Source organism: Gorilla gorilla, chromosome 20 (assembly GCF_029281585.2).
Source record: "Gorilla gorilla gorilla isolate KB3781 chromosome 20, NHGRI_mGorGor1-v2.1_pri, whole genome shotgun sequence".
NCBI classification, from domain to species: Eukaryota; Metazoa; Chordata; class Mammalia; order Primates; family Hominidae; genus Gorilla; species Gorilla gorilla.
The window spans coordinates 50,670,586-50,695,379 of record NC_073244.2 but is presented as its reverse complement, the minus strand read 5'-3'; the positions used below and the strand labels follow the sequence as shown (position 1 = coordinate 50,695,379).

Genomic DNA, 24,794 nt, shown 5'->3' with positions numbered 1-24,794 from the left:
ATTATCATCAGTGCCATTTTCCAAGGGAGGAAACCGAGGCCCATAGGGGGAACCAACATAGCCAGGTCTCATAGCAATTATGACGGGGAGCAGGATTTGAGCTCAGGTGAACCCAATAATAATTTTATATTATTATATAATGGTGGCTCACACCTATAATCCAGCATTTTGGGAGGCCAAGGTGGAAGGATCTCTTGAGGCCAAGAGTTCGAGACCAGCCTGGACAACAAAGCCAGATTCCCACTCTAAAAAAATGGAAAAGTTAGCCAGGTGTGGTGGCACACACCTGTGGTCCCGACTACTCAGGAGGCTGAGGCGGGAGGATCTATTGAGCCCAGGAGGTCAAGGCTGAAGTAAGCTTTGATCATAGAACTGCACTCCAGCCTGGACAACACAGAGAGACTCTCTCTCTCTCTACACAAACACACACACACACACACACACACATAAAATAAAAGAACAGCTCCCATGTGTGGAGCAGCACACCCCATTGAATCCTTTCCACACCCCTTCCACATCAACATTACAATTACTGCCATTTTCCAGATGTCCATGCTTGAGGGCAGAGTTTATGTGCCCAGAACCCATGGCCTGCAGGAAGGAGACCTGGGCATCTGTGCCACCTACCTGACTCCTAAGCTTAAAATACAGTAGCCCTCAGCCGGGCGTGGTGGCTCACGCCTGTAATCCCAGCACTTTGGGAGGCCAAGGTGGGCAGATCACCCGAGCTCAGGAGTTTGAGACCAGCCTGGCCAACATGGTGAAACCCTGTCTCTACTAAAAATACAAAAATTAGCCAGGCCTGGTGGTGTGTGCCTATAATCCCAGCTACTCGGGAGGCTGAGGCAGGAGAATCACATGAACCCGGGGTGCAGAGGTTGCAGTGAGCTGAGATCACGCCACTGCACTCCAGCCTGGGCAACGGAGCGAGACTTTGTCTTAAAAAAAAAAAAAAAAAAAAGGAGCCCTCCGTGCGTGTTATGCACATACAGCATCGAATTTAATCTTCACCAAACCAAACAAAGGAGATACCACCAATGGAGCTATTTTCTGGAAGAGGAAACTGAAGCTCAGAGATGTCCACTGCCACAGCCACACAGAGGGCAAATACTCCACAAGGGGATTCACATCACAAGCGCCAGGGTCTGTTTATTAAAACCCGTTCCCAGCAGAGGGCAGTACAGTGTCTTGTCCCAGCAGAAAAGGTCCTTCAGGCCACCCCTCTAAACACAGGAGCCAAGGGTGTTGACAGAGGGGCACCCTTTGCACCCCCAGGACTCCTATGGCTTAATAGTGGTAATGATGGAAGAGGCGGAGCCAGGACTTGAATCCATGAGTGGCTGCCTCTAGAGGCGCAAAGGCCAGCATCGGAGGACCCTGCGGCAGCCAGGAACGGAAGGTTCATGTTCTGCAGGGGCGCCCAGCCCACTGTGCCCCCAGCCGTCACTTCTTCTGCACGTGGCCACAGTCGTACTTGCCACGCACAACGGTGAGCTTGACGCCTGGCAGGTCCTGGGTGCGGCCGCCCTCCACAAGGACAATCTGGTGCTCCTGCAGGGTGTGGCCCTCCCCGGGGATGAAGCAGACCGCCTCGCGGCCAGTGCTGAGCCGCACTCGACAGCACTTGCGATTGGCCGAGTTGGGCTTCTTTGGCTTGCGGGTGAACGTGCACAGGACCACACCCTTCAGCTGCGGCCGGCCTTCCGTGGGGCCCAGCTTCCGAGGCGGCCGCTTGGGGGGCCCCAGGCGGTGCATCTGGTTCAGGGTAGCCATGGAGCAGGTGGCCCAGAGCCGGGGAACCAGAGCTGGGCCTGGAGAGGGCCGAGAGGGGTTATTATCCCAGAGAACAGATCTTAGTGTAGTAGCAAGTCAATTTTGGTGTTTTAGGCATTGTTTAAAGCACTTTACAAGGATGCATTTGTTCACGTCTAATGTTATTTACAGACAAAAGTAACTCTTTATTCTTCAAGGAAGCATTACCTTTTTTTTTTTCTTTTTTTTTGAGACAAAGTCTCACTCTGTCGCCCAGGCTGGAGTGTAGTTGCTCAATCTCGGCCCACTGCAACCTCTGCCTCCTGGGTTCAAGCAATTCTCCTGTCTCAGCCTCCTGAGCAGCTGGGACTACAGGCACCCACCACCACGCTCGGCTAATCTTCATATTTTTAAGTAGAGACGGGGTTTCACCATGTTGGTCAGGCTGGTCTCGAACTCCTGACCTCGGCCTCTCAAAGTGCTGGGATTACAGACGTGAGCCACCACGCCTGGCCAGGAAGCATTATTTTTAATGCTGTTTAAAATAATAGTAGGCTCAGTGGCTCATGCATGTAATCCTAGCACTTTTGGAGGCTGTGGAGGGTCACTTGAGCTCAGGAGTTAAGGCCAGACTGGGCGACACAGGGAGACCTCCCTCTCTACAAAGAATCAAAAAGTTAGCTGGTTGTGGTTCTGCAGGCCTGTGGTCCCAGCTACTTGGGAGGCTGAGGCGGGAGGATCACTTGAGCCCAGGAGGTCGAGACTGCAGTGAGCTGTGATCACACAGCTGCACTTCAGCCTGGGCGACAGAGGGAGATCTTAAATAAATAAATAATAAAACTGACCCAAACGCCGCTTGACACGCAGTAGCCCTCCATGCAGCTGCTTCCCACCTCTTGCTCTAGCAGCCCCAGCTCTGCCAAAACCCCACCGTGTTTTTCCACCCCCGTTTCCCTCGGAGGCACACGAGTCCAAGAGCGAATAACCCTCCCCCTCTAGCCTCGTCCCTGAAGCCCAAGTCCCCCACTTACCACAAGTTAGGGACGTGTTGAGGCCACGGAGAAGGCCAGACCAGGACATCCTGCCGCCTGGGCCGTCCCTGTGGTAGGGGATAAGAGACTCAGAAAGGAGGGAAAAGTGGCCGATCCGCAAATGCTCCCCGATCCGCTCTCAGGACTTTCTGGCTTAAATCAAAGGAAATACCTCTATAGGTCTAACCGCAGGCCCTCATGCTGCTAACAGAAAGTCCCTCCTGCTGCTAACAGAAAGTCCCTCCGTAAATTTAGCCTCGCTCTGAGTGGGTTCCCGAGGGCCCAGCCACTCTCGCCCGCACACAGGAAGAACTGGGAAACTGGGGAGATGGCCTGGTAGATTTGGAGGACCCCAGGATTCCACCGACCTCACAGGACCTAAAGGTGAGGTCGCGGACACGCTGAATCCAGCTTCTAGCCTCTTCCGGGCGCTATCCGTGCAGGGATTGGCTGGTTCTGCCTCGCGTCACTGAAGAGGCGGGACACAGACGACGATTGGGCGACGAAGGACTCTATCGCGGTCAACTTTCCTCAGGATCTGATTGGCTCGTCACGGTCAGGTTCGCTGCTTTACAATTGGTCTAAACGCGGAGTGGGCGGGACGAAGTGCCGCCTTGTCCCCGGTCCAAGATGGCTGCGTCCATGGCGCGGCGCTTCTGGCCTTTGCTGACTCGTCGGGGGCTCTGGCCCCGGGGAGGCTGCATCTCCAACGATAGTCCAAGGAGAAGCTTCGCTACAGAGAAACGAAACCGGAACCTCCTGTACGAGTATGCGCGCGAGGGCTACAGCGCACTCCCTCAGCTGGACATAGAGCGGTTCTGCGCATGCCCAGAAGAGGCCGCACACGCCCTGGAGCTCCGCAAGGGGGAGCTGCGCTCGGCGGACCTGCCCGCGATCGTGAGTGCGCCTGCGCTGGCCGGGGGGCGCAGGCGTTTGCTTTACGGAAGAATTGGGTTTGCAAGATGCCCTCCGGCAGGGGGCGAACCTATAGTAGGAATTTTAGTTCTTTCCCAAGTTAGCCAACGTCTTGTGCATGGCACCCACTTATGTGCCAGTTGTCCAGTGAGTGCTGAGGCCCTACTATGTGCCAAGAATGCCTACTGTGTCCTAGACACCTATTATGCGCTTGTTTCATACTGCTCGCTGGGTACCTCCTGTCCTCTAGGAACTTGCTATGTGACATTGCCCTCCGTGCTGCAACCTCATGCCAGCCTTTCCCTAAGACCACAAAGGAAAATGGGGAGCCAAGTGTGAATCGGACGGGGTCAGGGCTGGGGTGTGGTGGAGCTCTTGCGTTTGGAGAGAGAGGTAGGGAGAGTTGTGCACCTCCGCCACACATAGCAGGCAGTTAAATAGAGTTAATGAATGAATGAATGAATCCATTAATGAATGGTTCTATTAAACTGATACTTAAGGTGCAACTGCTATATTCCGGTGTTCTAGATGTTGCAAATATGCGGTGAATAATAATAAAATTGCTAGCACTTATAAAAGGGAATTAGGACCGGGTTCACAATATCTCTGTGTTGAGGTGCTAACGATAGTGGGGTCCCCATGTCTTCCCATTCCTCTCTTGGACTCCCCTCCCAGCCTGTTTGAAGTGCTTTATTCACTTTAACCTCGTTTAATTTTCACAACAACTCTATGAAGTAGGTGCCATTATTTCTCCCATTTTATCAGAGGGGAAACTAAGGCTTCGAGAAGCTAATTCACTTGCGCTAGGTCATGCAACTGGGAAGTGGCAGAGTGGGAATTTTAACCTGTGCTTTCTGGCCTAGAATCCACTTTTTTTTTTTTTTCTTTTTTGAGATAGGGTGTTGTTCTGTCGCCCAGGATGGAGTACAGTGGTACAATTATAGCTCACTGGAACCTTGAATTCCTGAGCTCAAATAATCCTCCCACTCAGCCTCCCCTGTAGCTGGGACTACAGGCAGACACCACCACGCCCGGCTAAACTTTTGTATTTTTTGTTGAGACAGGGACATACTATGTTGCCCAGGCTGGTCTTGAACTCCTGCGCCCAAGTGATCCTCCCACCCTGGCCTCCCAAAATGCTGAGATTACAGGCATGAGCCACCACACCAAGACTCCACAATCTTAAGTACCCTGCTGTGCCCTCTCATGATCTGAGTTCACAGTCTAGTAAAAGACATTTTTTTTTTTGAGATGGAGTTTTGCTCTTGTCTCCCAGACTGGAGTGCGCTGCGACTTCTGCCTCCCAGGTTGAAGTGATTCTCCCACCTCAGCCTCCCGAGTAGCTGGGATTACAGGCACGTGCCACCACATCTGCATAATTTTTGTATTTTTAGTAGAGACGGGGTTTCACCGTGTTGGCCAGGCTGGTCTCGAACTCTTGACCTCAAGTGATCCACCCGCCTTGGCCTCCCAAAGTGCTAGGAGTACAGATGTGAGCCACCATGCCCCACTAAAAGACATTTAACATATACAACTATACATATATACTAATTACAATTTCTGGTAAATTTGACTACCTAGAGTAATCAAATTCATAGAGACAGATATACTCATTATAATCTGTGGTAAATGCTGTGAAGGCAAAGTGGAGGACAGCCTGGGAGGACTTCTCAGAGGAGGTGGCATTAAACAAAGATCTGTGGATTGAGAAATCACCAGGGAAGAGGGAAGAAGAGTATCCCAAGTAGGGGACCAGAATATACAAAAGCCTGGAGGTAGGATGGAAAATTCCATTTGATCGCCATGTAGATAATTTAGAGCGTCACATCCTTTTGCAGGCTTTTTCAAACTTTGTGGCCAAGAGTAAGAAATACATTTCACATCCTGACCCAGTACACACACCCAAAATTGAAACCAGTTTCATTAACAATTATTGCTCTTACCACGTGTGATGCATTCTTGTTCTTTAATTATATTCTCTTTCATTTGTGAAGTGCTAGTTGTTTTTGGGGGGGGGGGGGCCAGGGATGTGTTTTTGTTGTTTGTTCGTTTGTTTGTTTTTTAAGACTGAGTCTTCCTCTGTCGCCCAGGCCTGAGTGCAGTTGTGCAATCTCCGGTCACTGCAACCTCCGCCTCCTTGATTCAAGTGATTGTCGTGCCTCAGTCTCCCAAGTAGCTAGGGTTATAGTTGTGCACCATCACACCCAACTAATTTTTGTATTTTTAGTAGAGACGGGTTTCGCCATGTTGGCCAGGCTGGTCTCGAACTCCTAACTTCAAATGATCCACTCGCCACGGCCTCCCAAAGTGCTGGGATTACAGGCATGAGCCACTGCGCCTGGCTATTCTCTTCATTTTCAAAGTAGTAGTTTAGACGTGCATTTGAGCAGCTGTTTGTTTGTTTGTTTGTTTGTTTGTTTGTTTGAGACGGAGTCTTGCTCTGTCGCCCAGGCTAGAGTGCAGTGGTGCAGTCTTGGCTCACTGCAATCTCTACCTCCCGGGTTCAAGCAATTCTTCTGCCTTGGCCTCCCGAGTAGCTGGGATTACAGGCGCCCGCCTCCACCCCCAATTAATTTTTGTATTTTTAGTAGAGACAGGGTTTCACCATCTTGGCCAGGCTGGTCTCGAACTCCTGACTTTGTGATCCACCTGCCTCGGCCTCCCAAAGTGCTGGGATTACAGGTGTGAGCCACCACACCCGGCCTCAAGTAGCTATTATTAAAAACAAAACAGAAAAGGACAAGTGTTGGCAAGAATTGTGTTGTGGAAACGTCAGAATTGTTGTGCATTGCTGTTGGGAATGTGTATAAAGTGGTACGGCTGCCATGGAAAACCATATGGCAGTTCCTCAAAAAAATAATAAATTTTTTTTTTTTTTGGAGACAAGGTCTCACTCTGTCACCCACGCTGGAGTGCAGTGGCATGATCTTGGCTCATGGCAGCCTCTCAGGCTCCGTGAGACTTCCAGGCTCAAGCACAAGCAATCCTCCCACCTCAGCCTCCCAAGTAGCTGGGATTACAAGCATGTGCCACCATGCCCAGCTAATTTTTGTAGAGACAGGGTTTCTCCATGTTGCCCCCGCTGGTCTCGAACTCCTGGGCTCAAATGATCCACCTGCCTCAGCCTCCCATATTATGTACATTTTAACAATTTTTTTTGTTTTTGAGACAAGGTGTCAATCTGTCACCCAGCTAATTTTTTTAAAGTTTTTTTGTAGAGACCGGGTGCTGTGGCTCACACCTGCAATCCCAGCACTTTGGGAGGCCAAGGCAGGCAGATTGCGTGAGGCCGGGAATTCCAGACCAGCCTGGCCAACATGGTGAAACCCTGCCTCTATTAAAAAATACAAAACTTAGCCAGGTGCAGTGGCGCATACCTGTGGTCCCAGCTACTCAGGAAGCTAAGGCAGGAGAATCACCTGAACCTGGGAGGCAGAGGTTGTAGTGAGCCAAGATCGCGCCACTACACTCCAGCCTGGGTGATAGAGTGAGACTCTGTCTCAGAAAAAAAAAAAAAATTTCTTAGAGGCAGGTCTCCCTATGTTGCCCAGGCTGGTCTGGAACTCCTGGGCTCACTCAAGCAGTCCTCCCACCTACGCCTCCCAAAGTGCCACACCCAGCCATGATTTTTTAAAGTGCTAGTTTAGAGATTTTTTTTGTTTGAGACAGTTTCACTCTTGTTGCCCAGGCTGGAGTGTGCACTGACACGATCTCAGCTCAGTGCAACCTCCGCTTCCTGGTTTCAAGCGATTCTCGTGCCTCAGCCTCCTGAGTAGCTGGGATTACAGGTGCCTGCCATCACACCCGGGCGATTTTTGTATTTTTAGTAGAGATGGGGTTTCACCACATTGACCAGGCTGGTTTTGAACTCCTGATCTCAAGTGATCCACCCACCTTGGCCTCCCAAAGTGCTGGGATTATAGTTATGAGCCACTATGCTCGGCCAGTGTGTCTGAATTCTGGGCATCTGTGTGGCCAGCTGAACCTCAGGGCATTCCAGTACTGAAGGGGAGGAGGGGAGGATGGCCACTGAGGGCTAGGTAGGGATCTCTGCCTCACTGTGCCGCAGGTCCAGGTGGCCAGTGGGCTCCAGAGAGAAGGGTAGAGGTGATGGCTGCTTCATCTCCTTTTCTCTTATATCCACCCCAGATCTCGACATGGCAGGAGCTGAGGCAGCTGCAGGAGCAGATCCGGAGCCTGGAGGAAGAGAAGGCAGCTGTGACTGAGGCAGTGCAGGCCCTGCTGGTGAGCATGGCACCCTGAGTAGGTGGGGAGTGGCCACGAGGGTGTCTCTAGACACAGGTAGCAGGAAACAATTTAAAGAACTTGAACAGGCTGGCACAGTGGCTCACGCCTATAATCCCAGCTACTCAGGAGGCCTAGGTTGGTGGATCAACTGAGGTCAGGAGTTTGAGACCAGCCTGGGCAACATGGTGAAACCCCATCTCTACTAAAAATACAAAAGTTAGGCGGCATGGCGGCGGACACCTGTAATCCCAGGTACTTGGGAGGCTGAGGCAGGAGAATCGCTTGAACCTAGGAGGCGGAAGTTGCAGTGAGCTGAGATGGCGCCACTGCACTCCAGCCTGGGCGACAGAGCGAGACTCCCTAAATAAATAAATAAGCAAGCGTGAACAACGTGGGCATGCATTACCTCACATAGCGAGCTGTGCAGGACCCTGGCATCCCTAGGGCTGATTAATTAGCGGTTTTTCCAGCATCCCCAGCCCAGGTCCTTTCCTTCTCTCTGCACCGGCAACTTCACTGCACTGATCTTTCCTCAGTTTCCCATCAGGGTTTCCAGATGGCTGCTGTAGTCCAGCATCTCCTCACATGACTGTGCCAGGGGAAGGAGACAGAGACTTCTCTGGCTTGAGTTCCTTTTTCAGGAGCAAGTACACCTTTCCTGAAGCATCCAGCAAAGTCCCCTCGTGTCCCCTGGGCCCAGACCCCCACCACACTCCAGTTGTCAGCCGGAGGAATGGAGTTCCGGCAGCCGGCATAGGCTGATCAGAGGCCATCCTCCACCTGGGCCCACTTCCCCTGAACTACAGGCTACCAGGGAAGGGTGAACTGAGTCAGAGTTCTGTGGGGAAGGAGGAAGAAGGGATCTTTATTTTGTTTTTATTTTTTTGAGACTGAGTCTCACTCTGTTACCCAGGCTGGAGTGCAGTGGCTTGATCTGGACTCACTGCACCCTCCGCCCCCTGGGTTCAAGTGATTCTTCTGCCTCAGCCTCCCCAGTAGCTGGGATTACAGACATGCGCCACCACGCCTGGCTAATTTTGTATTTTTAGTAGAGAGAGGGTTTCACCATGTTGGCCAGGCTGGTCTCAAACTCATGACCTCAAGTGATCCACCCGCCTTGGCCTCCCAAAGTGCTGGGCTTACAGGTGTGAGCCACTGCGCCTGGCCTGGAAGGAGGGATCTTGGGTTATACAACCAACAGTGTCTGCCACAGACGGCTTAAAAACAATCATAAAAACAACAGCAGACCTTTATGTAGAAATCGCTACACACCATACCAGGTGCTTTCCATACTCTTAATCCTCACAGCCATTTGTCACACAGGAACAATACAAACCCAATTTTACAGCTGGGAAAAAGTGAGGCCCTAAGAGATTAAAACGGGCCTAAATGGCCGGGTATGGGGGTATGCACTTGTAGTCCCAGCTACTCTGGGGCTGAGGCAGGAAGATCGCTTGAGTCCGAGAGTTTGAGGCTGCAGTTAGCTATGATCGCACCATCGCAGCCTGGGCGACAGAGTGAGACCCTGTCTCCGAGAAAAAACAACCAGAAAAAGTACGTAAGTCTCACAGCCAGGAAGTGGGAGAGGCAAGGTTCGCACCTAGGCAGTTGGTTTTTACCACTGTGTTTGGAGGCCTCTGCCACCAAGAATCACATCTCCCGGCACCTACTGAGTGACCAGCCTCGGGCTGTCTACATCATGGACAACCAATGAAAGCAACACAATGGATCATTTAATGTTCTTTGAGTGCTAACTCATCTCAGGGAAGCTGCACAACAGCCCTGCCCAGGGAGGTCCTGTTATCATCCCACTTCACAGATGGGGATACTGAGGCTCAGAGGGGGCAGAGATTTGCCCAAGGGCTCACAGCATGTAGGTGCCCAACATTCAGACCCAGGCTGTTCGATTCCCTCAGCTGCTTAGGATCATGGAAGGTTCAGAATGTCAAGGGGCCTTGGTTGCAGGCCCTCAAATGCACACTGATAGACTTTACCTCTCCGAGCTTCCATTTTCGAATCTACAGACAGGGTATATTAGTCCATTTTCTTCTTTTTTTTTTTTGAGACAGAGTCTCACTGTGTCACCCAGACCGGAGTACAGTGGCACGATCTCGGCTCACTGCAACCTCCACCTCCCAGGTTCAAGGGATTCTCGTGCCTCAGCCTCCTGAGTCGCTGGGATTACAGGCATGTGCCACCGCACCCAGCTAATTTTCTTTTTGAGACTGAGTCTCACTCTTCCACCTAGGCCGGACTGCAGTGGCGCTATCTCGGCTCACTGCAAGCTTCGCCTCCCGGGTTCATGCCATTCTCCTGCCTCAGCCTCCCGAGTAGCTGGGACTACAGGCGCCTGCCACCGCGCCCAGCTAATTTTTTTTTTTGTATTTTTAGTAGAGACCATGTTAGCCAGGATGGTCTCGATCTCCTGACCTCATGATCCACCCGCCTCAGCCTCCCAAAGTGCTGGGATTACAGGTGTAAGCCACCAAGCCCGGCCTGATTTTTGTATTTTTAGTACAAGGTTTTAGAGATGAGGTTTCTCCATGTTGGCCAGGCCGGTCTCCAACTGCTGGCCTCAGGTGATCTGCCCACCTCAGCCTCCCAAAGTGCTGAGATTACAGTTGTGAACAACCACGCCTGGCCCCATTTTCACACTGCTATAAAGAAAACCTGAGATCAGGCTGGGCATGGTGGCTGACGCCTGTAATCCCAGCACTTTGGGAGACCAAGGCAGGTGGATCACGAAGTCAGGAGATCGAGACCATCCTGGCTAACATGGTGAAACCTTGTCTCTACGAAAAACACAAAAAAAAATTAGCCGATCGTGGTGGCGGGCACCTGTAGTCCCAGCTACTCAGGAGGCTGAGGCAGGAGAATGGCGTGAACCCAGGAGGTGGAGCTTGCAGTGAGCCGAGATCACGCCACTGCACTCCAGCCTGGGCGACAGAGCAAGACTCCGTCTCAAAAAAAAAAAAAAAAGAATACCTGAGACTGGGTAATTTATAAAGAAAAGAGGTTTAATTGACTCACAGTTCCACATGGCTGGGAGGCCTCAGGAAACTTACAATCATGGGGAAGGGGAAGCAAGGCACTTTCCCTTCCACATGGCGGCTGGAGACAGCCAGAGGGGGTAACTGCCAAACGCTTTTAAACCATCAGATCTCGTGAGAACTCACTATCAGGAGAACAGCATGGGGGAAACCGCCCCCAGGACCCGATCACCTCCCACCAGGTCCCTTCCTCAACAGGTGGAATTACAGTTTGAGATATTATTTGGGTGGAGACACAGCCAAACCATATCACAGGGTTTACACGAATGCCTACCTCCTAAAGTGGATTTTGAAGAAATCATGGCATGGGAGAGCCCTGTACATAGAGCCCGGCATGGAGGCAGCACTTCCTACACGGAGCTGCGGCTGTGATTACTGTTAATTATCTTGCCTCCTTGTAGCGTTAGCAATAGAGAAACGGAAACACAGAGTTGCAGAGGGACCCAGCTAGGCACTGACAGAGCAGGAGACTAAGATCCTCTGGCCTTGTTTGACCTTTCACCATTTTTTCTCTTCCCCACCCTCGACTTTATCAACCTAATCACCCACCCTGTCTCTTTTCTACCAGGCAAACCAGGACAGTGGTGAAGTGCAGCAGGTACTGTGAAGAGCTGATGTCCTATCCAGGGTTGGGGGTGGGCAGGGAGGATACCCTGCCAGTCACGATTCTACTATTGTAACAGAAAACAACTCAAACAGGTTTAAGGGGAAAAAAAAAATCGGCTCTATTGATGCATGAAACTAAAACTGGCTTCAGGTGTGGCTGGATCCAGGTGCTGGCTCCATATTTGGTCCTACGTTCCTCCCATTCCCAGGCCAGCTTTCTCTCCTTGTGTAAGTAGGAGGCAAAGTCAAGCACGCTTTCCTGATAGTTCCAGTTAAAGTCCTGGGGCTGATTCTCATGAGTTCAGCTGACATCAGGTGCCTGTCTCTGAGCCAGTCATTGTGGCCAAGGCAATAGAACGTTCTAGTTGGCCAGGCCTGATTCTTTTCCCCACAAACCTGCCATGTAGTGGTAAGGGAAGTTCTGCAAAGACATTCAGGATCCTGGGCCTGGAGAAGAGGCATGAATGTCCACCACGGGCTCTGCCGGTCAGATCAAGGTCACACTGGATGAGGGAGTCCTGACCCTCTCCCGGGCTGAGCCCATCTGTGCTGCCCCCAGGACCCCAAGTACCAGGGTCTGCGGGCACGTGGCCGGGAGATCCGGAAGGAGCTTGTTCACCTGTACCCCAGGGAGGCCCAGCTTGAGGAGCAGTTCTACCTGCAGGCGCTGAAGCTGCCCAACCAGACCCACCCAGACGTGGTGAGCACCGTGCTGGGTGGCAGGGGGGCCAGGGGCCCACCTAGTGCCACCTTTCCGTGACTCCTGCTATCACCCTGCAGCCCGTCGGGGATGAGAGCCAGGCTCGAGTGCTCCATGTGGTCGGAGACAAGCCAGGTGGGCCACACCCCAGGCCTGGGAGCTGACAAGCCCTGTGGTGTGAGGGTTCTGGGGTCTCGGGGTGGGGGCCCCTGGGGTCTGGGAACATGTCTGGAGCCTGGAGAACTGGTGGTACAGGAGGTGGCTCCAGCTTCCTGCCTTGGCCGAGCTCGAGCTGTCTCTGAGAGGCGGTCCTTGGGTTTTCATTCTCTCCCCCTTCACCATTGGGCAGTCTCACCCTGTGTTGTGTGATTGTATCGTATGTGTGTGAGTGTGTGTCGTGTTGTGTGATGTGTGTGTGTCATGTGTGTCTGTATCTGTGTATCTGTGTGTCTGTATCTATGTGTGTGTCTGTATCTGTGTGTGTGTGTGTCTGTGTTTGTGTGTGTCTGTATGTGTGTCTGTGTGTGTGTATGTGTGTGTCTGTATCTCTGTGTGTGTATATCTGTTTGTGTGTGTGTGTCTGTGTGTGTCTATGCATCTGTGTGTATGTATCTGTGTGTCTTTCTCTGTGTCTGTGTGTGTCTGTCTCTGTGTGTCTGTGTGTGTATCTGCATATCTCCGTGTATCTCTGTGTGTATGTCTGTATCTGTGTCTGTGTATCTGTGTCTTTGTGTGTATCTGTGTGTGCGTGTCTGTCTTTGTGTGTCTGTATCTGTGTGTATCTGTGTGTCTGCCTCTGTGTGTCTGTGTATGTGTCTGTCTCTGTGTGTCTGTATGTGTGTGTGTGTGTCTTCGTACCTCTGTGTGTATCTCTGTGTGTGTATGTATGTGTGTGAGTGTGTGTGTGTCTCTGTCTCTCTCTCTGACCCCCCTGCTTTGGTCCCTGTCTCCGGGGCTTTTTCTCCCCGACTCTGTGCCTCCTTCTCTCTGATTCTCCTCCTCCCTTCCTCGTGGTGTTTCCTTCTCCTCTGGCCTCTCTCCTCTGTTTCTAACTCTGCCTTCCCCACCCCGCGCCCTCTTATTTCCCTCTCTGCCTCCTCTCATTTCCTCTCCCTGTCTCTGCTTTTCTCTCTCTCCCTTCCTGTCTGTCTTTTCTTCCCTTTCCCTCCCTTTCCGTGTCTTCTTCTCCCTTCTCTCCTCCTGCCCCTCCTTTATTTTCTCTCACCGTCCCTCCTCTCTGCTGTCTCTGGAAGCTTCTATCTGGGCCCCATCCCTCTCTCCCCGCTGCCTTACACCGGTGCTTTTCACCCACATCCAGTTTTCTCCTTCCAACCTCGGGGCCACCTGGAAATTGGCGAGAAACTCGACATCATCCGTCAGAAGTGAGCCCCTCCCCTGGCTCCCCACGCCCCTCTCCCAGCTGCCTGCACCCGGACAGCTGGCTCCTGCCTCATTGGCCTCAGCGTGAGATGTGGAAATGCCATGAATCTTTGATGCCCCAGCCCCACCCAGCAGCCAGGCCTCTTCCCCCGGGTGTTTTCGCCCCCACATTCCCTGCCAGCCTGGCCCATGTGCACCCGCCTGTCTGTCTGTCTCCCAGGCGCCTGTCCCACGTGTCTGGCCACCGCTCCTATTACCTGCGTGGGGCTGGAGCCCTCCTGCAGCACGGCCTGGTCAACTTCACATTCAACAAGCTTCTCCGCCGGGTATGGGCCAAGATAGGAGGGCTGCCTGGAGGGGGTGGCATCGAAGCTGAGCTCAGAGGGCCCAACGGGGATGGGAGTGACCTCTGCTCTGCCCTAGTCACTGCTCTCAGAGCTTCATGTGTATCATTGACACATTTAGTCCTTACGACAACTTTATGAAGTGGGTGCTGTCATCATCGCCACTTTACAGAGAGGGCTTGAGGCCCAGAGAGGGGAGGTACCTATAGCCCAAGGTCTCACAGCCAGTCTGGAGCTGGGCCTAGAGCCTGTGCTTGTAATCATTGCACCTCACTGCCTGTTTGCGGTATAAAGGGAGCATTTGGGAATCATAGCATCCATTGAAACATGGCAGGGACTGGTTGCATGGAGCATTGGTCACGGTGAGGAACTCAGACATTTTCAGAGGGTACTAGGGAGCCATGGGAGGCTTTTAAGCAGGGGAGGGTGTGGCCAAATCTGTACTTTTTTGTTTTTTGAGACGGAGTCTCGCTCTGTCACCCAGGCTGGAGTACAGTGGTGCAATCTTGGCTCACTGCAACCTCCACCTCCCGGGTTTAAGTAATTCTCCTGCCTCAGCCTCCTGAGTAGCTGGGATTACAGGCACATGCCACCATGCTGGCTAATTTTTTTTTTTTTTTCTTTTTGACGGAGTTTCGCTCTGTCACCCAGACTGGAGTGCAGTAGCACAATCTCCATGCCGGCTAATTTTTGTCTTTTTAGTGGAGAGGGGGTTTTGCCATGTTGGCCAGGCTGGTCTCAAACTCCTGGCCTCAAGTGATCCACCCACCTCAGCCTCCCAAAGTGCTGGGATTACAGGGGTGAGCCACTGCGCCAGCCCCTGCCTCAGTTTCGTCTGAGGAGGAAGGGGCTCTGCAGCACCCCTTCTTCAGGGCTGAGCTTGGGGTCTGGTAGGGGTCCCAGCTCTGCTCACTCATCCTCTCCCCTGGACAGGGCTTCACCCCCATGACGGTGCCAGACCTTCTCCGCGGAGCAGTGTTTGTGAGTGAGGCCTCTCCACTTCCCTCGCCCACCTGGGTGTCAGGCCCTGCCGTGGGTGCCCGAGGCAGGGAAACCTGAGGAGACCGCCCTGGGGCTGGGTTGAGGGGGCCAGGCCATACCAGGGAGGCCAGGGCAGCCCCAGATGTTTTCAGGGGAGGAGCTGGGGTTGTGACTGTAAAACGAGAGGCCAGGGTTACCTGTCCCCTGAGTCCTGTGGCCTGGCCTCCTCCCCCAGGAAGGCTGTGGGATGACACCAAATGCCAACCCATCCCAAATTTACAACATCGACCCTGCCCGCTTCAAAGATCTCAACCTGGCTGGAACAGCGGAGGTGGGGCTTGCAGGTGAGGACCTGTGTGGGTGGTGGGGAGGAGCAGGAGGGATGTGGAAGGACAACTGGGAGCATCCAGGGAGCGCTGGGGGGGATCACCTGCCCAGAGCAGCTCAGCAGCCCCAGGGCCAACATGTACGGCTGTGTAGGTTGTTTACTGTACAGCAGTACAGTGATAATCCAGCCCCGGGCCTTGACCTGGGGTTGCATCCACCAGAGGGAGTGCCTCTTAATCTTCCAAAGGCTTCCTCTGGGCACTGGCAGCCCTGGCTCACCCTGTGGTCTCTCCTCCCAGGCTACTTCATGGACCACACCGTGGCCTTCAGGGACCTGCCAGTCAGGTGACACCTGGTTTCCTTAGACCTTGACCCTACCTGTGACAATCACTCTTCCCTCCTTGACCCGACTTTCCCTGCTTTCTGCCAGGATGGTTTGCTCCAGCACCTGCTACCGGGCGGAGACAAACACGGGACAGGAACCCCGGGGGCTGTATCGAGTACACCACTTCACCAAGGCTGGTGTCGCTGGGACTAAACGGGGCTGGGGTGGGGGGCCACCCCAAGAGCTCAGAGCCTCCTGACTCCTGTGCCCTCTGTCCCAGGTGGAGATGTTTGGGGTGACAGGCCCTGGGCTGGAGCAGAGCTCACAGCTGCTGGAGGAGTTCCTGTCCCTTCAGATGGAGATCTTGACAGAGCTGGGCTTGCACTTCCGGTGCGGAGAGGGGCCAGGGATCCAGGGATGGCAGGGGTGGGGTAGGGGAGGGACGAGGGGCTGGCTAGCTGCTCTTTGCTCTGGAACCACCTCTCCAGCCCCCTCGTTGCCCCCATTTTCCTGTACAAGGATTACAGGAGCATATACAGGATCCCAGTCTGTCTGCCGTGTGCCGGTCGCCCCTCACAGGACTGTAACAGAAGCATGAACAGTGCACGGTGTGCCAGAGTGGAGACCCGGGCCCCTTTCCTCCTGCTGCTCCCCCTCTCTCTGGGCCGCTGCCTCATCTGTGCAGCCCAAGATGCTTTTTCACCTCCCAGTGGAGAGTGGGGGTGGGAAAAGGGGGAGCCAGAGGTTGCGAGCCCCACTTCCTCTCACCCTGTCAGTCACACGCAGCTTTCAAGAGAGGCTGAGAAATGTGGACTTATTTTCTGGGTAACCCATTGTAAAAACCTGGGAGTGTAAGCCGGGTGTGGTGGCTCACACCTGTAATTCCAGCACTTTGGGAGGCCATGGCAGGAGGATTGCTTGAGGCCAGGAGTTCAAGACCAGCCTGGGCAACACAGCGAGAGCTCGTCTTTACGTTTTTTAAAATTAGCCGGGTATGGTGGCACACACCTGTGGTCCCAGCTACTTGGGAGACTGAGGCAGGAGAATTGCTTGAACCCAGGAGGTGGAGGCTACAATGAGCTGTGGTCATGCCACTGCACTCTAGCCTGGGGCAACAGAGTGAGACCCTGTCTCTAAAAAAAAAAAAATAAAGGCCAGGCACGGTGGCTCACACCTATAATCCCAGCACTTTGGGAGGCCGGGACAGGCAGATCACCTGAGGTCAGGAGTTCAAGACCAGCCTGGCCAACATGGTGAAACCCCATCTATACTAAAAATATAAAAATCAGCTGGGCATGGTGGCACACACCTGTAATCCCATCTACTCAGGAGGCTGAGACAGGAGAATCACTTGAACCCTGAAGGTGGAGGTTGCAGTGAGCCGAGATCGCGCCACTGCTCTCCAGCCTGGGCAACAGAGCCAGACTCCGTCTCAAAAAAAAAGAAAAAAACCGAGGGTGCCTAGAAGGTGCAAATGTGTGAATGGCCACTGTGAAGAGCCGGTGGACCCTGCCACATGCCTTTTTCCCCTCCCATCAACCTCTTTTGTGCCTCCCCCTCCATGTACCACCTTCTCCATCACCACCCCTGGCCTCACAACTCTCTCCTTTGGCACTATCGTCTCCTTTTTTTTGTTTGTTTGTTTTGAGTAGATGAGGTCTCCTTATGTTGCCCAGGCTGGTCTCAAACTCCTGGGCTTTTTCCTGCTTTTTGGCTGCCTTCTCTTCCATCGTTTCCATTTCTTCCTCTTGCTCCTCCTCTCACCCGCTGACCTTCCCCACACCTTCGTCCTTGACCGCAGGGTCCTGGATATGCCCACCCAGGAACTGGGCCTCCCCGCCTACCGCAAGTTTGACATTGAGGCCTGGATGCCAGGCCGAGGCCGCTTTGGAGAGGTGAGCCCTGTGCTGCTGGGGACGGGGTGGGCAGGAGGACGGGCCTGCCCCCCATCCCTGATCCGCTCAGCCTGCCGCTCCTCCACCCCAGGTCACCAGTGCTTCCAACTGCACAGACTTCCAGAGCCGCCGCCTCCACATCATGTTCCAGACCGAGGCTGGGGAGCTGCAGTTTGCCCACACGGTGAGGCCCGCACAGCCTCCTGCCCGCGTGCCCTTGCCTGCAGCCTCTGCCGCCCTAGACCCACCCACCTTGGCTCCTCCCCGGGCTCAGCTTGGGGTGGGCGCCTAGTTCCGAGCATGGCTGTCTCACAGGTGAACGCCACCGCCTGTGCTGTCCCCCGCCTTCTCATCGCGCTCCTGGAGAGTAACCAGCAAAAGGTGAGGGGCTGAGGGGCCCACCCAGAGAGGCAGCTGAGCGCCGGGGAGGGCTGGGGCATCTGCAGTGTCCTGAGGTCTGCTCTGTCCCCAGGACGGCTCAGTGCTCGTGCCCCCTGCCCTCCAGCCCTACGTCGGCACTGATCGGATCACAGCCCCTACCCACGTGCCTCTCCAGTACATCGGCCCCAACCAGCCCCGGAAGCCTGGGCTGCCTGGCCAGCCTGCTGTAAGCTAAGAACCCACCCACAGCAGCCCTCGGGGGTGTCACTGCTTCCTGGAGTTCAGGAGACCCCGGACACCTGGGACTTGTGTTCCTGAGCCCGTCCTGACATCTGTGTTCTTCCTGTCAGCTCCACGCCCGGGCCCCTGGACCACGGGGTCCACCTCTTCTCTGTCCTTGCTGCCTCAGAGTCAGTCACTGACCCTGTTATCATTGAGGGTCCCAGTGGGAAGCAGGACGTCTGGGCTTTGTGGTTCTAGGGACAGGAGAAGCAGAGGAAGAGGCTTCCATCCCTCCTTCCTTCTTTCCTCCTACAGTGCTGAGCAAAAAGTCCCCAATAAATGGTCAGGACAAAGGTCTCTGTGGATCTGTGAACAAGGGAGATGCCTGGCTCTCTAGGAGCTGCTGAGCAGCCGCTTGGAGGCACTGTCCTCAAAGGGTCTGTGGCTGCAAAGACCATGGCTGGAAGTGCCTAGCCACCCTCCAGTGCACATGGAGGCTGGCCTAGGGGCCACCAGGGTTGCTGAGAGGATGCTGAATTCTCTCCCCTTCCTCTGGGACAAGCCAGAACAGAGTCACCCTCTGAGGGTTCCTTAGAGCTGACCCCAGCCCCAGCCTCACCCCTCAGTCCCCAGCTCCCCATGCAGATGTCCCTTCTGCAGCTCCAGGTAGGGGCCCAGTGGGCATCCCAAACTCAGGGAAGCTACCTGGTCCTCTGATCACTTGGCCTGCACCTGCTCCTCCTCAGGCATGCCCATCCCAGCACATTCTCCCAGCTGCCCAGGCCACAGCCCTTCGGGTTAGCCTCGACTTTTATCTCATATCCACTCCACTTCATTAGCAACCCTGGCAACACCGTCTTCAGAATATTTCCAGAATCTGGCCAGGTACAGTGGCTCACGCCTGTAATCCCAGCACTTTGGGAGGCTGAGGCAGGCGGATCACCTGAGGTCAGTTCAAGACCAGCCTGGCCAACATGGTGAAACCCCATCTCTACTAAAAATACAAAAATTAGCTGGGCGTGGTGGCGCACGCCTGTAATCCCAGCTACTCAGGAGGCTGAGGCAGGAGAATCGCTTGAAGCTGGGAGGCGGAGGTTGTGGTGAGTGGAGATTGCGCCACTGCACTCCAGCATGGGCTACAGTGCGAGACTCCCATCTGAAAAAAAAAAGAGCTGGGCGTGGTGGCGGGCACCTGTAATCCCAGCTGCTCAGGAGGCTGAGGCAGAATTCTTGAACCCGGGAGGCAGAGGTTGCAGTGAGCTGGGATCACACCACTACACTCCAGCCTGGGCGACAGAGCGAGACTCCGTCTCAAAAAAGATTTCCAGACTCTGCCTACTGTTCTCTCCTCCCTGACCCCACCTTGGCCCTGCTCCCCGATCCCTCCCCTTTGGTTAACCCTGGAAGCCTCTTCACTGGCTCCCTGCTCTCCATCCTCGCCACACAGCCAGAGGGACCTGTGAGCGCCTCAGCTGGGTGTCCCACCCCTGCTCAGAGGTCTCCTGTGGCTTCATCTCAGAGTAAAAGGGTAAAGTGGTCATCGAGGCCCCTAAGAGCCCACCTGAGCTGCTCCACCTTCCTCTTCGGCCCATCTTTCTGTCTTGCTTGGTCCACCCGACCCGCCTTGACGTTGAAACTCTTCAAACTCCTTCCTGACTCGTGCATTTACATTGGTGAGTCTCCCTCTCTGGCTGTCTCTCCCCTAGATGGTGTGTGCTGGCCTCCATCTTGTCACTCAGACCTTAGCTCAAATGTCACCTCTTCCAAGAAGTCTTCCGTGACCACAGTAAAACCCCCAGCACTCAGTACCTACAACTGAGATACTTTTTTTTTTTTTTTTTTTTTGAGATGGAGTCTCACTGTCCCAGGCTGGAGTGCAGTGGTGTGATCTCGGCTCACTGCAACCTCTGAGAGATTCTTTTGCCTCAGCCTCCCGCATAGCTGGGATTACAGGGAGGTGCCACCATTTCCAGCTAATTTTTTGTATTTTTAGTAGAGGCAGGGTTTCGCCATGTTGACCAGGCTGGTCTTGAACTCCTGACCTCAGGTAATGCACCTGCCTTGGCCTCCCAAAGTGCTGGGATTACAGGCATGAGCCACCACGCCCAGCCTGAGATACTATATTTTTGATGCATTTCTGCCTTCTTTCCTTAGTATGTATTGATGTATGTCAAATATCAGCTCCAGGAGGGCAGAGGTATCCACCCATTGGCTCAGGGCTGTAGCCTCAGGTCTAAAAGAGGACCTGGCATGTAGTAGATGCTCAACAAAAATTACTGCACTGAAGATGCTTGGACGTGTGCAGTTCCCAGTACCAGGCACTTCCCTAAACACTGTACACACAACTATTTAATCCTCACTGTCCAACTGTAGAGTAGGTTGTCACCAACCCTATTTACAGTGAGGAAACAGGTCTTAGAGAAGTTAAGCGGTTGTCCTGGGCTGCACAGCTGGCACGTGGTGGAGCTGGGGCTTAGGCCAGAAGCCAACTGCAGCCTCTGAGGAAGCAGGTTTATGAGACCCACTCTCGGCCAAGCACAGTGGCTCACCCACGCCTGTAATCCCAGCACTTCAGGAGGCCCAGGTGGGCGGATCATTGGAGGTCAGGAGTTTGAGGCCAGTCTAGGCAACATAGCAAGAACCCCTCTCTACAAAAAATGAAAAAAATTACTGTGGCATGATAATGCAAGCCTGCAGTCCCAACTGATCTGGAGGCTGAGGCAGGAGGATCCCTTGTGTGAGAGTTTGAGGCACTGCACTCCAGCCTGTAACAAGACCCTGCCTCTTAAAGAAAAAGACCTACCCTCAGGATGAGAAAACAGGCCCAGGAAGGGAAGGAGTTGCCTGGGGTCCATCTGTGAGTGGCTGCTTCTGGGTTCCCACCCAGGTCCACCTGCCAGCGTGGAGGGTGAGTGTACCAGACCCTGCTGCTCTGGGAAGAGATCCCCCCAGGCCAGGTGTGGCACCTCAGGCCTGTAATCCCAGCACTTTGGGAGGCCCAGACGAGAGGATCACTTGAGCCCAGGAGTCTGAGACCAACCTGGCCAACAAAGTGAGACCCTGCCTCTACCAAAAATAAACATTATTAGCCAGATATGGTGGTGCACGCCTGTGGTCCCAGCTACTCGGGAGGCTGAGGTGGGAGGATCAAGTGTGTTCAGGAGCCTGCAGTGAGCTGTGATGGCGCCACTGCACTCCAGCCTGGGTGACAGAGCCAGACCCTGTCTCAAAAAAACAAAAAAAGGGAGGCCTCCACCATCTGCGCTGCGCTCCTGGCCTGAAGCCTCGAGGGGAGCGCGTGCAGGGCGGAGGCCTCATGAATAATTGAGGGTCTCAGGCAGGCAGCCGCCCCGCAGATGTCGCCCCGCCGCGGGCGGGGAGGGGGCGGCGGTGACATCATTTCCTCCCCTGCGGGGTCCCTACGTGGGTTATAAGGCGCTGCAACCCTGGCCCGCACAGCGCCTTGGACCCGTTGGACACCCACCATGCTGCCCCGAGGGCCAGCCTCTGAGCTGCTGCTGCTGCGGCTGCTCCTGCTGGGGGCGGGTGAGTGCGGGACCTGCCAGGGGCCGGGGAGCGGGCACTCCAGTGGAAGGGGGCAGGCAGTGCACCCAGTGGGGAGGCTTCAGGGGCCGAGCCTCCAGCTGGGGACAGTACACCCACCGTGTGGGATGGGGAGGGGATGTGTGGGGACCGGGACGCCCATGGAGCTGGGGTCGGTACCGGGGACAGCAGCCAGGGCGGCAAAGCCCAGTACCATCTCCTTTCTCCACAGCCACCGCTGCTCCCTTGGCACCGAGACCCTCCAAGGAGGAGGTGAGGAGTGTGGAGGCCTTGCCCTGCCTCACCTAGCTGGGGCCCTGCCCTCCCTGCACAGCCTGCCCCATGATCCTCATTGCCCTCAAACCAGCCGCTCTCCTCCCCATCTCCCCTGCCCTCAACCTCCCCTCTGACCCGGCACCCCTGCCCCCCAGCTGACCCGCTGTCTGGCAGAGGTGGTCACAGAGGTGCTGACCGTGGGCCAGGTCCAGAGAGGACCCTGCACTGCTCTTCTCCACAAGGGTAAGGAGGCCCCGGGCCCCACTTGCCCTCCACAACCCCATGGGACCCTACCCTACCCCACCCAGGGTCCTGCCCAGGTGCCCACATGCTCTCCCACCCAGGCTACCTGGAGGAAGAGGTCCTCATTCCCAGAGCCCTGTTGCCTGGACCAGCGGGGCACTGCCCAGCATTCACACCTGACAGAGCCTGGCCACCAGCAACACCCTTGTGGTTCCCTGCAGAGGGACCGGATGGGGCAGGGAACATCCCCTCCCAGGTGGGATGAAATAGGACCCTCCCCTTGTAGTCTGGGCAGCCCCCCTGTGAGACCTTCGGCAGGGCCCAGAACTCCTCAAGGCCTCAGTTTCCCAATTCAAACTCCTGACCTCAGGTGATCGGCCGCTGCGGCCTCCCAAAGTGCTGAGATTACAGGCGTGAGCCTCCATACCCGGCCTCAGTTTCCCAATTGGATGCTTAGAGAGTGTCCTTTCCCTTTCTACCAGAGTTGTGCGGGACAGAGCCCCACGGCTGTGCGTCCACCGAGGAGAAAGGCCTGCTGCTTGGGGATTTCAAGAAGCAAGAGGCTGGGAAGATGAGGTCCAGCCAGGAGGTGAGGGATGAGGAAGAGGAGGAGGTAGCAGAGAGGACCCACAAGTCCGAGGTCCAGGAACAAGCCATCCGCATGCAAGGGCATCGCCAGCTCCACCAGGAGGAGGACGAGGAGGAGGAGAAGGAGGAGAGGAAGAGGGGGCCCATGGAGACCTTTGAGGACCTGTGGCAGCAGCATCTAGAGAATGGAGGGGACCTCCAGAAGCGGGTGGCAGAGAAGGCCAGTGACAAAGAGACGGCCCAGTTCCAGGCAGAGGAGAAGGGGGTGCGGGTGCTGGGCGGGGACCGCAGCCTGTGGCAGGGGGCCGAGAGAGGCGGAGGAGAGAGGCACGAGGACTCGCCCCACCACCACCACCACCACCAGCCAGAGGCTGAGCCCAGGCAGGAGAAGGAGGAGGCTTCGGAGAGGGAGGTGAGTAGGGGGATGAAGGAGGAACACCAACACAGTTTGGAGGCAGGGTTGATGATGGTCAGTGGAGTCACAGCTCACAGCCACCGGTGTTGGCCCTACACCACCAGATCCATCACTAGTGGATCACAGTGGCCAAGACTGACACCACGACTGGCTAACAACTTCCGTGCAAGGCCTCTACCTTATACTTCCACACTACCGTATGGACTACAGCAACCAAGATGGTGCCATTGCACAGAAGCAAGCCACCATCACTAGCAAGTTGGCCACTGTGAAAAGTGGCTGCTGTGCCTACTTCACTAGGTGACAGACAGACACCATTGCTGGGTCATGGAAAACAAGGTGTCACCATGATTGGTGGCACCAAAAGTGCCCTAACAGGCTGGGCATGGTGGCTGACACCTGTATTCCTAGGGAGGGTTAATCCTTTCAGAGGCCAAGGCGGGAGAATCCCTTGAGGCCAGGAGTTTGAGACCAGCCTGGGCAACATAGTGAAACCGTGACTCTACAAATAATTTAAAAAATTAGCCAGCAATGGTGGCGCACACCTGTGGTCCCAGCTCTCAGGAGGCTGAGGTGGTGGGATTGCTTGAACCCGGGAGGTTGAGGCTGCATTGAGCCATGATTGTGCCATAGCAGTCCCGCCTGGGCCACAGAGCAAAACCATCTTAAAAAAAAAAGGCTGGGCATGGTGGTTCACTGCAATCCCAGCACTTTGGGAGGCTGAGGCAGGAGGTTTACCTGAGGTCAGGAGTTCGAGACCAGCCTGGCCAACATGGTGAAATGCTGTCTCTACTAAAAATACAAAAAATCAGCCAGGCATGGTGTTGCATGCCTGTAATCCCAGCTACTCGGGAGGCTGAGGCAGGAGAATCACTTGAACCCGGGAGGTGGAGGTTACAGTGAGCCGAGATCGTGCCACTGTACCCCAGCCTGGGTGACAGAGCGAGACTCCATCTTAAAAATAAAAATAAAGCGCCATCACGAGGTGCTCATCCCAGGCACCTTTGCCAGTCCCAAGCCACTGCTGTTGGCTGTGGTTGCATTAGCCAGCACCACTCTTCCGGGTTTATGGCAATCAGCATGGTCACCATCGCGGTCCACAACTATCAGAACGACCGCTGCTGGATGCCACTATGAGAACCGACATGGCCCACAATCACAGTGACCAAGGTGGCCTGCCTTTGAAGGTGGGTGCTGACTACCCCGTTTCTGACCCCACCAGGAAAAGGAGGTGGAGCAGCTGGAGCACTTGAGAGACGAACTGAAGAAGGTGACAGAGACGCTGGGGGAGCAGCTCAGGAGGGAGGGCTGACCCCTACCTCAGTCCCTCCTTCCTCCTGACACACCCTGTGGCTTAGGACTGTTGACCCCGAAGCCTCCACCTCACCTAGCACCCCACGCCACCCCTACCCAAACAGGGGAGGAGGCGGACGTGCCTTGGAACCACACCCAAGGAGGTGAGTCTGAGCTGGGCCGGGGGCTGGGCTCAGCCCTGACACAGGAAGCACCCCCACACCTATGCACTCCCACTCCAACCCTTCTGAGTGAATAAAGCACAAAGAAACGCACCCT

General features: G+C 54.7%; 3 protein-coding genes across 8 annotated transcripts; 2 read left to right on the top strand and 1 right to left on the bottom strand.

The window, feature by feature from the left end:
- Positions 1 to 1,123: 1,123 nt before the first annotated feature.
- On the bottom strand, positions 1,124 to 3,324 carry MRPS12 (mitochondrial ribosomal protein S12). Of its 2 annotated transcripts, none has more exons than XM_004060697.5 (3): positions 2,956 to 3,324; positions 2,784 to 2,851; positions 1,124 to 1,811 (listed from the first exon to the last, which is right to left on the bottom strand). In XM_004060697.5, exons 2-3 carry the CDS (start codon positions 2,830 to 2,832, stop codon positions 1,444 to 1,446), a joined length of 417 nt encoding a protein of 138 aa, XP_004060745.1. In that variant the 5' UTR covers positions 2,833 to 2,851; positions 2,956 to 3,324; the 3' UTR covers positions 1,124 to 1,443. The 2 variants fall into 2 exon arrangements, with proteins under 2 accessions (XP_004060745.1, XP_004060744.1); XM_004060696.5 differs by having other exon boundaries at positions 3,152 to 3,324.
- Positions 3,325 to 3,390: 66 nt separating this feature from the next.
- Positions 3,391 to 18,533, top strand: SARS2 (seryl-tRNA synthetase 2, mitochondrial). Of its 3 annotated transcripts, XM_063701302.1 has the most exons (17): positions 3,414 to 3,680; positions 7,848 to 7,943; positions 11,565 to 11,594; positions 11,754 to 11,830; positions 12,233 to 12,302; positions 12,383 to 12,437; positions 13,621 to 13,684; positions 13,903 to 14,008; positions 14,960 to 15,007; positions 15,243 to 15,351; positions 15,634 to 15,679; positions 15,765 to 15,852; positions 15,940 to 16,049; positions 17,461 to 17,554; positions 17,646 to 17,738; positions 17,870 to 17,935; positions 18,027 to 18,533. In XM_063701302.1, the coding sequence occupies exons 1-17, from the start codon at positions 3,414 to 3,416 to the stop codon at positions 18,168 to 18,170; spliced, it is 1,563 nt and encodes a 520-aa protein (XP_063557372.1). In that variant the 3' UTR covers positions 18,171 to 18,533. The 3 variants fall into 3 exon arrangements, with proteins under 3 accessions (XP_004060734.1, XP_063557372.1, XP_055225297.1); XM_004060686.5 differs by lacking the exon at positions 11,754 to 11,830 and having other exon boundaries at positions 3,391 to 3,680; positions 12,162 to 12,302; XM_055369322.2 differs by lacking the exons at positions 11,754 to 11,830; positions 17,870 to 17,935 and having other exon boundaries at positions 12,162 to 12,302.
- Positions 18,534 to 18,621: 88 nt separating this feature from the next.
- On the top strand, positions 18,622 to 24,788 carry CCER2 (coiled-coil glutamate rich protein 2). 3 transcript variants are annotated; one of them, XM_055369327.2, is made up of 7 exons: positions 18,622 to 19,830; positions 21,617 to 21,703; positions 21,933 to 21,973; positions 22,132 to 22,219; positions 22,702 to 23,219; positions 24,445 to 24,492; positions 24,581 to 24,788. In XM_055369327.2, exons 2-7 carry the CDS (start codon positions 21,643 to 21,645, stop codon positions 24,587 to 24,589), a joined length of 765 nt encoding a protein of 254 aa, XP_055225302.1. In that variant the 5' UTR covers positions 18,622 to 19,830; positions 21,617 to 21,642; the 3' UTR covers positions 24,590 to 24,788. The 3 variants fall into 3 exon arrangements, with proteins under 3 accessions (XP_055225302.1, XP_055225301.1, XP_004060742.1); XM_055369326.2 differs by having other exon boundaries at positions 24,445 to 24,788; XM_004060694.4 differs by having other exon boundaries at positions 18,622 to 21,209; positions 24,445 to 24,788.
- Positions 24,789 to 24,794: the final 6 nt, after the last annotated feature.